This window comes from Eleutherodactylus coqui, chromosome 1 (genome assembly GCF_035609145.1).
Source record: "Eleutherodactylus coqui strain aEleCoq1 chromosome 1, aEleCoq1.hap1, whole genome shotgun sequence".
Taxonomy (NCBI): Eukaryota; Metazoa; Chordata; class Amphibia; order Anura; family Eleutherodactylidae; genus Eleutherodactylus; species Eleutherodactylus coqui.
The window spans coordinates 433,015,099-433,028,608 of record NC_089837.1 but is presented as its reverse complement, the minus strand read 5'-3'; the positions used below and the strand labels follow the sequence as shown (position 1 = coordinate 433,028,608).

Below are 13,510 nucleotides of genomic sequence, written 5' to 3'. Positions count from 1 at the left end.
TGGTAGGATGGGTTTCTACACACTGTATTCTGGAGTTCCTTTTGTACAGTACATAGTGAAACGAATACCACCGCTGTCAGATGAGCCCAGAGCAAACCTACCCTACTAGACTGAACCTGATCCTTATGTACAGTTTTTTCTTTTTGTTTATATTCGCACTTGGATCTCCTCAGTAACATCACTTCTGGTATGCCCTACTTGTCCCCTCCTTAAAGGAGCTCATCACATCTGCAGCCGTCTTAGTAGAGCAGGAGTGTCATTTCCAAGCTGCATTAGTGACGTCGCCAAACATCTGGTCAAACAGGTTTCTCCTGCATCTAGACACTGTCTAATTATTCTGTAAGACATGCGGCATTGGGAGGTAGATTTTCCTTGTGTACGGTCAATTGAGAAACCCTCTCTTGGTTTTCTGTTTCAGCAAACTTAAGTGTTGGAAACGTAAGGATGTGAAATGGCTGCATGCCGTGTCTGGAGAGTGGTTCGAGGAGATCCTGAAGAAGAAGTTTAAGGATAGTCCAGACGTGAGATGCCTAGTGAAGCCACCTCTGACCCATCATCTGAAGAAAACCCCTCAAGCAGGTGAGTCCGTAAACATTGAAGTAGGAGGAGGTGGGGTTGTCTGTCAACATCCATGTAAAAATGAGTTTTGCTTATTTAAATTATGTAAATTACAAATTACCCATGTAATTATTGACGTAAAGACTGAGAGGCTCTGAGATTTGACCACAAAGTTACTGTTTGTGGGTAAAAAGTTTTGACTTGGGCTACAGACTCCTCTAAAAGCTGCATCATTGGCAAATAGAAACATGTACTGAAATCGTATTTAATATCTGATTAAAGGAGTGCCTAGAAGCTGGCAAATGCCCACGGGCACAGTCCTCACTTGATTTGCCTGCCAGGAGATACCTCACTACTTCGAATAATCAACTCTACATTGCAAAAAGTTTTCATTAAAGGTACTATGGGGCAGCAGGGCTTATTTGGAGATGAAGGTGATAAAGGATGTTAATCAGCGCTCTAGATTTATTTGTATGGAGATGGGACGAATTTTCAATCAGTTCGTAGTTGTACCAGTTTTATCCATTTTCGCCCAACCATACTTTGTAAAAAAAAATAAGAAAAAAATATTCAGTGGAGGACAATGTTCAAGATTATTTCTGATCGGGAAAAGGTTTTCTTTGGAAATGAGATGATTGCTAGTTTGGCCAGTAAGAACGTTGCGCATTGGGCAGTATGGGTAGTTAGGATATTGGGTTGCTGTCTACCCCACTGCCATTCCAGTTCTTAGGGAAGACTGGCATTAAACTAGGCTGGTACAGATTTATGTATACTGCAGTACAGAATAACTGCACACACTAGTAGCCAGCAGTCACAATCCTCCCCCTATTACATCAACACTTGAGCGGAGGAGGAACCCTGTAATCTCCCCATCTATGTGACCTTTGTGTGTTCCGGTAAACCAACAGTATATACAAGCTTTGTTAAAAAAAAATCAAGCAACAAGAAGTTGTCATTTAGCTGCAAAACTTGGCATACAGCTACGTCTCAGGCCGATATGCAAATAAGAATTGCAACATGATAGGTGAACGGTCTTGTTACCTGAGGCTCTAAAGGTGGTTCCACTGTTGGCCTATAAGAAGGCTCTCAGAGGCTACTTGTGTAGAGCTTCTTGACCAGTAGACTTCTCCACGACGCAATCAAAGAAATTTTGCCCAGTCTGATAGGGGGGGGTATTATTGTGAGAAGCTGGATGGTCATATTGACAAATTACCCACCACCTGGGCTGTTCTCACTCAACTGTTAGGTGTTTGGACCAGTGGATACGTGAGGGCACACAAGGTGACCGGGCTCAGGACACTCTCGACAGACCGCCAGGTGAGAGGATCATCTTATCTTCTGACAAGCACAAGTAATTCCCAACTGTTTCATTGTCCGCTATCCAGTGACAGATGGTGCCATCGTTTTACCCCTGTGTCTGTCGAAACCATTTACAGGTGTTTAGCTGAAGGACATTTGGTCTCACAGTGGCCATTACATGGACTGCCTTTGACACCGACCTACCGCTACAGTTTGCAGTGGTATCATGAATGACTAATTGGACTGCTGGAGTGGGACCCAGTTGTCATCCGCAATGAATCCAGGTTTAGTTTGGGCACTGACGACGGCCATGTTCATATCTTAAGACCTAGGGAAGAGCACCTCAATCCTGCCATTACTGTGGAGCGACACACTGCCCCCACTACTGGTGTAATGGTCTTGGGGGCCATTGCATTTGACATTTGGTCACCCATAGTAGTGATGCGAAGGACAATGACAGCTCAGCAATATGTTCAGGACATCCTGCAGCCACATGTGTTCGTCTCATGTCGGCTTCCACACTGCAAGGGTATCACAGGAATGTCAACACAACATCGCCACTCGTCGTAGCCTGACCAGTTGCCAGATTTATTGTGTATGGGACCATCTGGGATGCCAGCGTCGATAGCCTACGAGTTTGCATAATCTAGTGGCTCAGTTACAACAAAAGTAAACCGCTGTGCCACAGGATACCATATGGAACCTCTATGCCTCCATACCCACCCATATCACATCTAAGAGTGTGGCCCAACAGGGTACTAAAACCTCCATGACCGCCATATCACATTTTGTATCCAAGCTAGGGGCGGTACAACAGGATACTAGAGCCACCATGGCCCCCGTATCACATTTTGTATCCAACTAGAAGCAGTACAACAGGGTACTAGAGCCCCCATGCCTCCTGTATCACATCTTGTATCCAAACTAGAGGCGGTACAACAGGGTACTAGAGCCTCCATGCCTGCCAGTATCACATCTTGCATCCAAGCTAGAGGCGATACAACAGGGTATTAGAGCCTCCATCTCCGTCCGTATTACATCTTGCATCCACGCAAGAGGTGGTACAACAGGGTACTAGAGCCTCCATGCCCTCCTATATCACATCTTGTATCCAAACTAGAGGTGGTACAACAGGGTACTAGAGCCTCCATGCCCTCCCGTATCACATCTTGTATCCAAGCTAGAGGCGGTACAACAGGGTCCTAGAGCCTCCCTTCAAGTGTTCATTTTTTCCACAATAAATTATCCTTTCGCTCGGATATTGTAATCACTTACTGATATTAACCATTTCCAATCTACTGTCTGACCTCTGAAGACATTATGTTTTAAGGCTGTACAGCTCCAATGTTGGAAGACGTCTGTCGGGGTTCTCTTACTGTATATTGCCGGCCTCTCTACTGTCAGAGCCTATCCAATGTGTCACCTCATGCTGTACTGGCTTTAGCCAGCAGATAGCGCCGTTGTACAACAGCAGAAAAAGAGTAAGCCCCCTAGGAAAACCAGGTTACAAATTGGATTGGAAAGGGTTAATGTTATAATCTCACAAAGTTTCATTCAATTTTGACAACTCCTAGGTGCTTGATTTATTATTTTCTTTTACAATGAGTTCACTTGCCCCACAATCCTGAATACAGAGCCCGTGTGCAGACTGGCACTTTTCTCTCAGTGTGTGTTTATAAGGGTTTTACTGTCATAAGAACATTAATATAGGCCATTATTGTGTGATTGGTAGGGTCAAACCACTGGGACCCCAACCCCATTCTCTGGACTGCCACAGCTCCTTTATATTGCTGATGTTGGGGGTAATGGGGTACACCATTGATTTGGTTCTACTGGAAACCCCCTTTTCAATGCTCACCAACTAATAGCGAGTATGCTTGTCATGAGTGGCAGACACTAGCCGTATCATGGCAAGCATAATCATAATGCTGATTGCGTAAGAACTGCCACTCTGCTAGTCTGAACAATAGCGGGGTAATGGCGGTAATGCACAGCGGCAGCTCTGCTTTAACCCTTTCCAATCCACTGTCTGACGTCTAAAGACATTATGATTTAAGGCTGTACAGCTCCGATGTTGGAAGACGACTGTCGGAGTTCTCTTACTGTATAGTGCCAGCCTCTCTGCTGTCGGAGCCTATCCACTGTGTCACCTCATGCAGTACTGGCTTTAGCCAGCATATAGCGCCGTTGTGTAATGGCAGAAAAAGAGCAAGCCCCCTAGGAAAACCAGGATACAAATTGGATTGGAAAGGGTTAACAGTGCAGATTAAGATAATCCTCTGATCTTCGTTTTTCAATCCACTGAGTGCCAGGTTCACTTCTTGCTGTGTGAATGGGGCTTTATCTCAGTGTAAGTAACAAAGCCAGATCTCCATGAGAATTTGGTCACTGAGCCTTGTTTTACATCAGACCATTCTTACTTCTAAGCTTTCTATCTAGTGGTTTTCCTATGTGATGCAACATATAGATGTTGTATCTACTGTATCAATCATGTCGTTCAGTAGTACATAAACGTACAATCCTAATGTCCCCATTATTATGTGACACGGCGGCACTTACGTGCATTCTTAGCCCTCTCTCGTTACTTTTAGTCTCTCGTTGTACAGTCTCATGTACAGAGTCTTGTATGGTCTTGTAAATGTGGAAAGTGACTCCAAATGTACAAGTGAATTTCTTTCCCTGGGGCAGTTCCATGCTGTGTAGGACGGCGCATGGAGGTGCATGATGTGTGTTTTGTCTGTGATGATTATTCAGTTCTTCTATGGGTAATCTAATTATATTTGCATTTACATTCAGCCGTGGGTTGTAGAGAGTGATTTCATGATAGTTTTTGTAAAAGGCAATTAACATAAATATATTTTATTTCCTGATGTAAGGATGTATTTAATTATGCCAGTTGTTTGTCTTTTTTTTGCTGCTATTTTGTGAAAATTGCTTAACAAATAAACTACTTCACAAAACTCCCCCCTGGAACTACATCAGTAACCGAACAACATTGCCCAGCTACCACCAACTGTGCTACAATAACAAAATCAGCTGCGATCCAGCACTGTAGTCCCGGTGTTTGTTGCTGAAGATGATGTCACCGTATATCACGAGACCGCTGCAGCATCACCACCTATTCTCCTGGCATCACCGCTCACATCTTGAGCACCATGATGCTAGGAGTTCAGAGGTGACGCTGCAGTGTCTGATTGGCTGCAGCATTCAGATCCTCAACAAGAAACACCGGGAGGAAGGGAGGGGGGCTACAGCGCTGGATCGCATCGGCACAAGATGGCTGATTTGGTTATTTTAGCACAGTTGGTGGTATAGGGGGAATGTTTTCCAGTAACCGAACAATCCCTTTAAAACTGTTTATTTGTGGAATAGCAAATTTATAGAAGCCATATGTTTTTAGTTGAATTCCACAAAGGCTTGTGCAGACGGAGCCTCTCCAGCAGCGCACGGACTATGTGCCTGACCCCATTGTGGACCCATGAGCATCTAAAGAGGCTTTTCTGCTCCTTAAAATTGATGACATATCTTCACGGTATGTCATCAATAGCTGACGACCAGGGGTCCGCTGCTCTGGACTGCAGTCAATCAGCTGTTTGCCAGGCTGCTGTCACCTTGTACAGAGTAGGAAGCAGATAGCACCATAAATTGCACAGTGGCTTGGTGTGGTATTGCAGGCACAGAGCCCATTGAAGTGAGTGGGAGCATAGGTTCCCTTTAAAGGGGTTTTCTAACTCTTGACAGCTGATAACTTGCCTTGTCCCCACAACACCATAAACTAAGTTATGCTGTTAGAGGACGTGTCTGGGAGCTGGGTGATGCATTCTCACCCACGATCCAGCGACGTCCTCCTGTGAAGTCCCAGAGACGCACAGAAATCTGACTCTATTCAGAGTCCCATGCGTGTGCTCTTCCATAGACTTGTATAGGAAAGCGCACACATGGGACTCTGAGAAGAGCTTCCTTTAAGAGACAGCGTGAAACACCAAGGTTTGTCTCAATGGGTCTCGCATACAGGCGAATGAGGACTTAGTCTGTGTCCCCAAATAGCACTCTAGCAGATTCCTATGACCTTTTTGATCTGCACTGTAACTTCACATCCAAACCGTTTTTAAAACTGCATACATTTTGCCACAAAATGCTGCGATTTTTGCAATGCAGTTTTCAGCTGATCGTTTCTACAGGTGAAGCTTTAGATTTTAGTGGTCAATTGAAACACTCTAACAGTGAAGGACTCTTAATGATCCTAATAAACAAATCAGCACATCTGAACCAAGTTACTTAAAAGATAAATGAAAGATTTATTGTGGTTTAAAAGTGTAAATGATTTTTTAAAAGTTTTAAAAAATATTGTAGAATATTCTGGCAGGAACTGTGGCCGAGCCCCTCTCTATGGTGTCCTGGAGGTCCTCCAGGGGAAAAAAGATTGGATTTATCTGCTGGTACATGGCGATGAGCGGCATCGTCCTTGCGTACAGAGTGCTGCACGTGTATATATCTTGCAGTCTGCACGCTGTGAGGTACCCTCGTGTGAGCCCAGCCTTACTGTAACCAGAGGGATGCGAGCCAAGAATCGGAGGTCTACTACTGTTTGTGGGAAAGTGCAGCACTTTTCTGCTCAGTGACACTATCAGTGAGGAATCTTTCCAATCACACCCCATTCCCCGGACACAACACATGCTTTGTGTGCTCTAGTTACTGAGGTGTATCTAAGCTGCAGTGTGTGCTGCCGTCACGGAGTAGCATGCCAACAATAGACACATACTTCGTACTTTGAACCTGCGAATTCCGATTCTTCTATGATAAGTACTGTTGTGCACGATGTGTCGGCAGGGCGTACCAGCACCTTATACTGGCAGAGGGACATGCGTCGTTTGCTAAAGACTTCAATTAAGCACGGATTGTGTGATCTTTTTGTGTTTTTATTTCATTATCCCTATCACTGCGTAGTCCTGCCGAGGTGTGTCCATTAATATGCCTCTTCCTATATGGGACAATGGTAAACATGTCATCTTTGCTTCCAGAGCCCGAATCCTCTAGAATGACAACATCTAGAAACTCTCAGCCCCAAAAGAACTCTGGACCATCTTTCCTCGGACTCCGCACTCCTTTGTCTGCTCTGTTCTCCTTCAGGAAATCTGCAAAGCAAATTCTAAAGCCGCCACCTCAGCAGGAGAGGTAAAATGGTTATATGATTATGTGATAATATTACTCATCAAGCCTAGATTATATGGTTATGACTAGAAGGATGATCTGTTATCTGTGTTATAATGTATTCTTCTTGTCCGGCTCATACAGTGAGAGTGGCAATATTAAGCCTAAGCATATTTTGTGCAATGGGTCATACAGAATCAAATTATCTTAATAGTGGTTTTACAAGGTCTCTGTATTTTATTTGCTTTGGCTAGAAGTGGATCAGTAATTGTGGCAGTTATCTGCTGAAGCTTTAGATCTTGTACAAAGTGGGTTAAACACAGACTGATACATTGTAGCAAAGTACTGTAGCCGTGAGATGTGTTTAGCTGACAGAGGGTTGCCCAGTCTGGATACAATTGTATCTACTTCCCAGCTGAGAGCAGGACTGGCTCTGTACAAGTTCACATCTCTGAAAGTACACAAGATTGTGGTGAATTGAAAAGCAAAGGTGGAAATTTTCTTAGAGCAGCGTCTGATGTGTTAATCTAAGTATAGAGTGCGTTAGAATGAAGTGTACCAAATTAAATGGTGCTCGTCTGTTAATAACCCTGGTGCATGTCTGGCCAGTCCCTGTGCTGTGAGCTGGCATAGGTTTGCATTATAATTTACACCACGTTCTGATGTAACACATAGTAAACCTCTTTTGGCCATGGGAAACCATGACAACGTTTTGCTAAACTCTGCTCACTTCTAGAAAAGTAGTAAGCTGGGTGCAAAAAGGTCAAAGTCGCCAATTTTTGTGCAGGTGTGTTTGTGCAGCTGTTTTACGACAGAAAACTGGCACAAGCCACTAAAGGAATTTCCTCCAAAGTACATAAAAAAAGTTGTAGAACATTTCATTTATATGATGATTAAACTAGAAAATCCCTCTAATGGTTTGAAGATGCCTATTTATGGGTGTATAGGGAAGATGTGGTTGTAATAACAGGCCAGCTGCCAGGAAAATAGCAAAAATATAGCTGTAAAACAATGCATGTGTCTGGATTTTCTGGCTTTAGGCCCAATGTCCACAGGCGGACTTGCTTTGCGGAATTAGCGGGTGCACCCGCGCGGAAGATCCGAAATTCAAGCCGCCCGTAAGGAAGCATGGGCGTTTGCATCTGAATTAAAGCATGCAGATTTGTTTTGCCGATCTTTTGGTCCAGAAAACAAATCGCTGCATGCTCCGATGTCTGTGTGGTAACCGCACTGAAGCTTACATTGAAGTCAATGGAAGCCATCCGATCACTGTGGACGGGCTGACCCTGCAGATGGGCCGCAAATTCTGCAGGAAAGCAGGAGATTAGGAAAAAAAAGTGCTGCGCTGGCTGGCACTCCCGCACATAGCTAACAGGTACGTGCGGTTGCTGGCCGCAAGCAAAGTTGGACTCTGCTGCAGGCTCCCGCATGCGGAATCTGACCCGCCCGTGGACATGAGCCTAATTATTTGGTTGGAGAATGCTCTAAAACTACAGCCTATACACATAATAAAATCCCTAACCAACCTCATCCAAATACTGGGCCACCAACAGCAGCATGTACCAATTCTTTAAAGGGTTTGTCCCATGAAAAATATTGTTCATAAATCCAGCCCATAATTATATAATTGTATCCCCAGATATTCCAGGAATAATGTTAGTGAGGCGGGTGCAGCATCTTCTCTGCTTGTCGGAGGCAGTAACTCTGCCTCAGTCTCTCATCACCTGCTCAGCATCTCTTGTGACAAGCAGAGAACATGCTGGAGCTTCAGAAGCAGCAGCTCAGCACACCAGGGATCCCTCCACATACCCTTTGGAGCAGAGAGAAAGCAAGACTGAGCCTGTGCGACCACCTGGAACAATTCCTGAGATGGACACAGAATAGAAACAGCCAGTGGCGCTATTGTAGTATTATTTCTGCACTGAGGAGTTATAAACATGTTGGAATTTGCGTAGGATATCATATGGACTTTTAATACTTTTCTATGAGGCATGGAATTGTAATCAGGTCTTCCTGTTGAGTCGGATCATTTTCTTTCTTCATTATGGGTAAAAGGTTGCCTGGCAGCAGTCCAACCATGTTATTCCCAGGCATAAACTAAACTGGAAAACCTCTTTAATGGTTAAGTCTGTAGAAGACTGGATCCTATAAGCCAGTGTTCCACAACTCCAGTCCTCAGGAACTACCGACAGGTTATGTTTTCAGGATCTCCTCTAGTAAGAACACCTGTGGTAATGTCTGAGGCACCGACAATTACATCACCTGTGTAACACTGAGGAAATCCTGAAAACATGACCTGTTAGTTGGTCCCTGAGGACTGGAGTTGGGAAACGCTGCCATAAGCGATATTTTGGGATCTCGTGGAATCAGCTGGCACTGCATGTGCTTGTCCTTGTTTTACAAGAGAGTATTGGATGCTTTGTAAATGTATGTTATACACTGTTTGTAATTACTTGAATTGCACTGGTTTACAACAAACTATTTTCATTTTATACTACATGAAATGTTGATGAAAATTAGTCATTATTACACCTCTACAGCACAGCTGTGGTGCCATGTGTCAGGGCACATGGGTCATACAAGAACACCAGGCCCTTTATGAAGAACGGGTTTACTTTTCAGTCTTTTTACATCTAGATATGAACTACAGGCAGTGAAATGCCAAATGCTTAGCTTTATCTACTTGGTACTATTTTTTATCGAGTTACATTTTGCCTCATTGTCCAAGAGATGAAGAAAAGTATCTGCAGGAAATGGTATTTAAAAAAAAAGTTATTTTATTTGGCGCGATGGTATGCCATACATCCACATGACCGTTGTCGCTAATCGGTGACTAATCAGAGCAGTTTGTAGTTTAAGTCCCTTTTGCACAGCTTGATTATGAACGTTAATTCTCCTGTCAACCAGGTCGTGTAAATAGACCAACAATCAGCCAGTAAACATACTGCCCTCCTGGTATGTACAGTCATTCACAGATGGCTGACAATCACTGATGGGACCGCCCATTGGACTGTTCGGCTCTGAATAGTTTAAATGAATGAGATAGAAGTTCTACTAAATCTTACCCCATAAGACTATACATCAATCTGACCGCTCCTCCAGCTGTGTAGCATGCTCTGATTATGTAACATTTCACTGGAAATGATCAGTTTTTTTTAATGTGTTTCACAGTAATTATATATTAAACTCAGTTTCAAGGTGTTTCATCTATGATTAACATTTGGACAGCAAGTGCTTCATAAAACCATGGCAGAACACACACTCTTCTGGGGCCTACCTACAACAGGGATACCAGGCTGATTTTTTTTCCTTCTGGATAACTTATCCCAAAATCACAGACAAGCCAACATTTAAAAAAAAACAAATTAGAAAACTATATTAATCATCAGTGTTGCCTTACATTACTGGGGTCATCGGTTCAAACTGCACCAAGGACAACATGTGCCTGCAGTTTGTATGTTCTCCCTGGGGTTGTGTGGGATTCCTCCGGGTACTCTAGTTTCCTCCCCCACTCCAAAAGCATACCAATAGGGGAACTTAGATGGTGAGCCCCAATAGGGTGTCAGGTGATCTACAGCGCTGTGGAATAGTAAAAGTAATATATGTTTATAGCTCAAAATTCAGATATTGAACAAATGAGTAGCATTTACTGTTAAATGTTTATGATTTCAAAAACTTGTACAAGCTCTTCTAGCTTCTAAAAAAAAAAACCCCACACAATTTTTTTTTCTTTTACAGACACTTTAAAAATCACCTATTCTAGGAAACCCTCACTTACACTCAAGAATGCACCCCTAGATTGGGTTCCCACTGGACAGAAATCCCACGGAAATCTTGCAGAATGTCTGCTGCGGGACCGCACGGAAATTCAGCGAGATTTCCATGGCGGAAAGGTTGCTTCAAAACCCGCGCCTGTACGGAAATCTTTCCCTATAGAGAGAAGAGAGCCCACAGCAGAAACGGCGACTTAATTAACATGTTGCAGATTTCAATTCCGTGCCACATGTCCGTTTCCACATGGCTTGTCCGCAGCGTGTGGATGAGATTTTTGCAAATTTCGTCCACTTTGTGGATTAGTCTTTGGCTTAGAATGCATGCGGAATTTCTGTAGGCCACATTCACACGACCGAGTGATTTGCGTGCCCATAATGCACGCTTCTAAAAGAACCAATGGGTTCCTGTAGAAGCGTTTATATGCGCGGAATCTGAAGCGGAAAACGGCACACACCTAAAAGATAGGACATAGGTGCGCGTTTTGCAGGAGTTTCCATTGACTCATATGGGAGCAGGAGTTAATGGAAACTTCTGCTCACGGAAAGATTCCCCACTGCTTACAGCAGTACATTTAAAAGGTGCTTCCGGCCACTAGAATGCAGAAGACAACTGTCCGGGGCCACAGAAGTGCTGGACAGCGCTTCTAGGTGAGTTAACTTTTTTTTTTTCTACAGGTAGGGATGCTTTGCAGGGTAGGGCTTGTATTTCAAGCCCCCCTGAAAATCATTACTGCAGGGGTTGCCTTCATCCCATTGCTTTTAATGGGGCGGCAGCAGCATCGGCCCCTTTGAAAGCAATGGGATAGCATTGTGGTCCTCTGCAACAGCTGTGAGAGGGGATTCTTTCGTCCCCACATCACTGAACACTGTGACAGTGCTTGCACAGTGTTCAGTCATGGGGTAACCTTCGTGGAGCAGCTGCTCCAGTGAACGAGCAAAGTTTCATGTGCACATATGAAACTTTGCCCGTTCACACGCTCGTCTGAATGAGGCCTAAAGGTACATTCACATGTAGCAGAACTGTTGCAGACTTTCCGTAGTGGAAAATCCACATCAAAATCATTTCATAAACTACATCAAACTCCACACCCTTAGGCTAGCCACATATGGGCGAGAGCAATGTCTGGCCATGATACACGCCCTGATATCGCATTTGCCACCATTTGAAAGCCCTGGATTCGAGGCGTTTTCATGTGAAAACAGCATTGCATCACTGCGGGGATGAAGGGAATCTGCCCCGGGCCCCATTGGAAACAGTAGGAAATCTCACAGCTAAAAAGGACATGCTGCGATATGATTCCCGCATCGCGGTGCCATGCAGGAAAACCTCGCTCATGTGTATAACTCTATTCAATAGAATGGGGTTTATATTTGTGTGTCTCAAAATGCACAAATTTTGTGTGATTTTTCTCAGCCGCGTGAGACCGGCCTTAGTATGGATTTTGCTGTGGGTTTCACCCTTTTAATTCTGGCAAATTGTGTGGCAAAATCCGCACCAATTTTGAACTATCATAGAACCCCTTTAAAGCGAGTTTTACTTCCTAAAAAGATGATAGTTTTATGTAGGCCATGGTCAACGCTGACAAGTATGCACGGGTCTCGCCCTGCAGTTAATGATTGTTTTGGGTGCCTGCGTTGCTCGGTGACCGTAAAACAAACTGCTCTGATTTGCTTCCTGACATTTCCACACATGGCGATCAGTTCATACTAGAGCAAGTAAGAACCTGATCAATGACTGACAGCTTCAACGCGGTGCTGCCTTTCCCTCAAGATCTTCTCAATTCTTGGAGGAAAGCGAGGTTCTGGAGCGCTGTAGGGCAGGGTAGGACGGCCGGCGTCAGGCACTGCTGGTGTTTAGTCTATAATTTGGCTTCATATGCTCTCAATGATTTCCTGGGAGTAATTTGGAATAGTTTATAGATTTATTGTCACTGATATTGAGATCTTCCTCCTGACATGCAGTACTGGGGTCTTGTAGGCACACACTGCTTATGGTGTTTGAACGTATTTATCTTTTCTTTCATTTAGCCATTTACGATGATGGCTGGTTATTATTCCTTTTATTTTGCACATTTATATAGCGCATACTCACTCCGCAGCGCTGTACATCATTTGATGTCCCCATTGGTGCTCAGTCGGTTTTCCTTACTACCTCCTCTCAGTTATGACCATCATTACCGTAGGGTCCGTCTAGACCTGGCATTTTTTTGAACGAGTCGTTCTGTGTAAAAGGGCCTTTAGTCTACAATACAGCAGACGCTGCACCATCCGTCCTCCTAGGGGGCACTCTTAAAGAGTCAGCACATGCACCCAGCTTTTACATCCCCAACCAATGTGAATAGACCGAAGGGGGAGACTGAGCGTTGGCGTGGGACACAGCGGGGAGTGGTGAGTAGATCACTATTTCATATGTTACTGCATGGGAAAGGGGTTATACCGAGATATTATAACTCAGACAACCCGATTGTCCAATATTAGAAACACAAGGCTGCTTCGTTTAAAAAAACGAAACAGTGCCACACCTGTCCACAGTTTGTGTGAGGTATTGCATCTCAACACCATTCACTTCAGAGAAGAGGAACTGAAGTGTCAGACATAACCTGCGGACAGATGTGGCACTCATCCTGGACAAACTCTGTAAAGGAGAATGAGCAGTCCTTGTGTTGTAATATATTATTAGTATTATGGATCGTGTCCTTTTTTCCTACAATGCACTTTCAGGCTTTTTC

General features: G+C 44.1%; 1 protein-coding gene across 1 annotated transcript in view; it reads left to right on the top strand.

Annotated features, from left to right (window-relative positions):
- The window catches only part of EXPH5 (exophilin 5), a 95,430-nt gene that overhangs the window by 61,223 nt on the left and 20,697 nt on the right, over nucleotides 1–13,510 (top strand). The window contains exons 2-3 of the mRNA XM_066582112.1: nucleotides 419–579; nucleotides 6,879–7,032. Of these exons, the coding sequence (XP_066438209.1) occupies nucleotides 419–579; nucleotides 6,879–7,032 (315 nt within the window). The remainder of the gene's footprint in view (nucleotides 1–418; nucleotides 580–6,878; nucleotides 7,033–13,510) is intronic.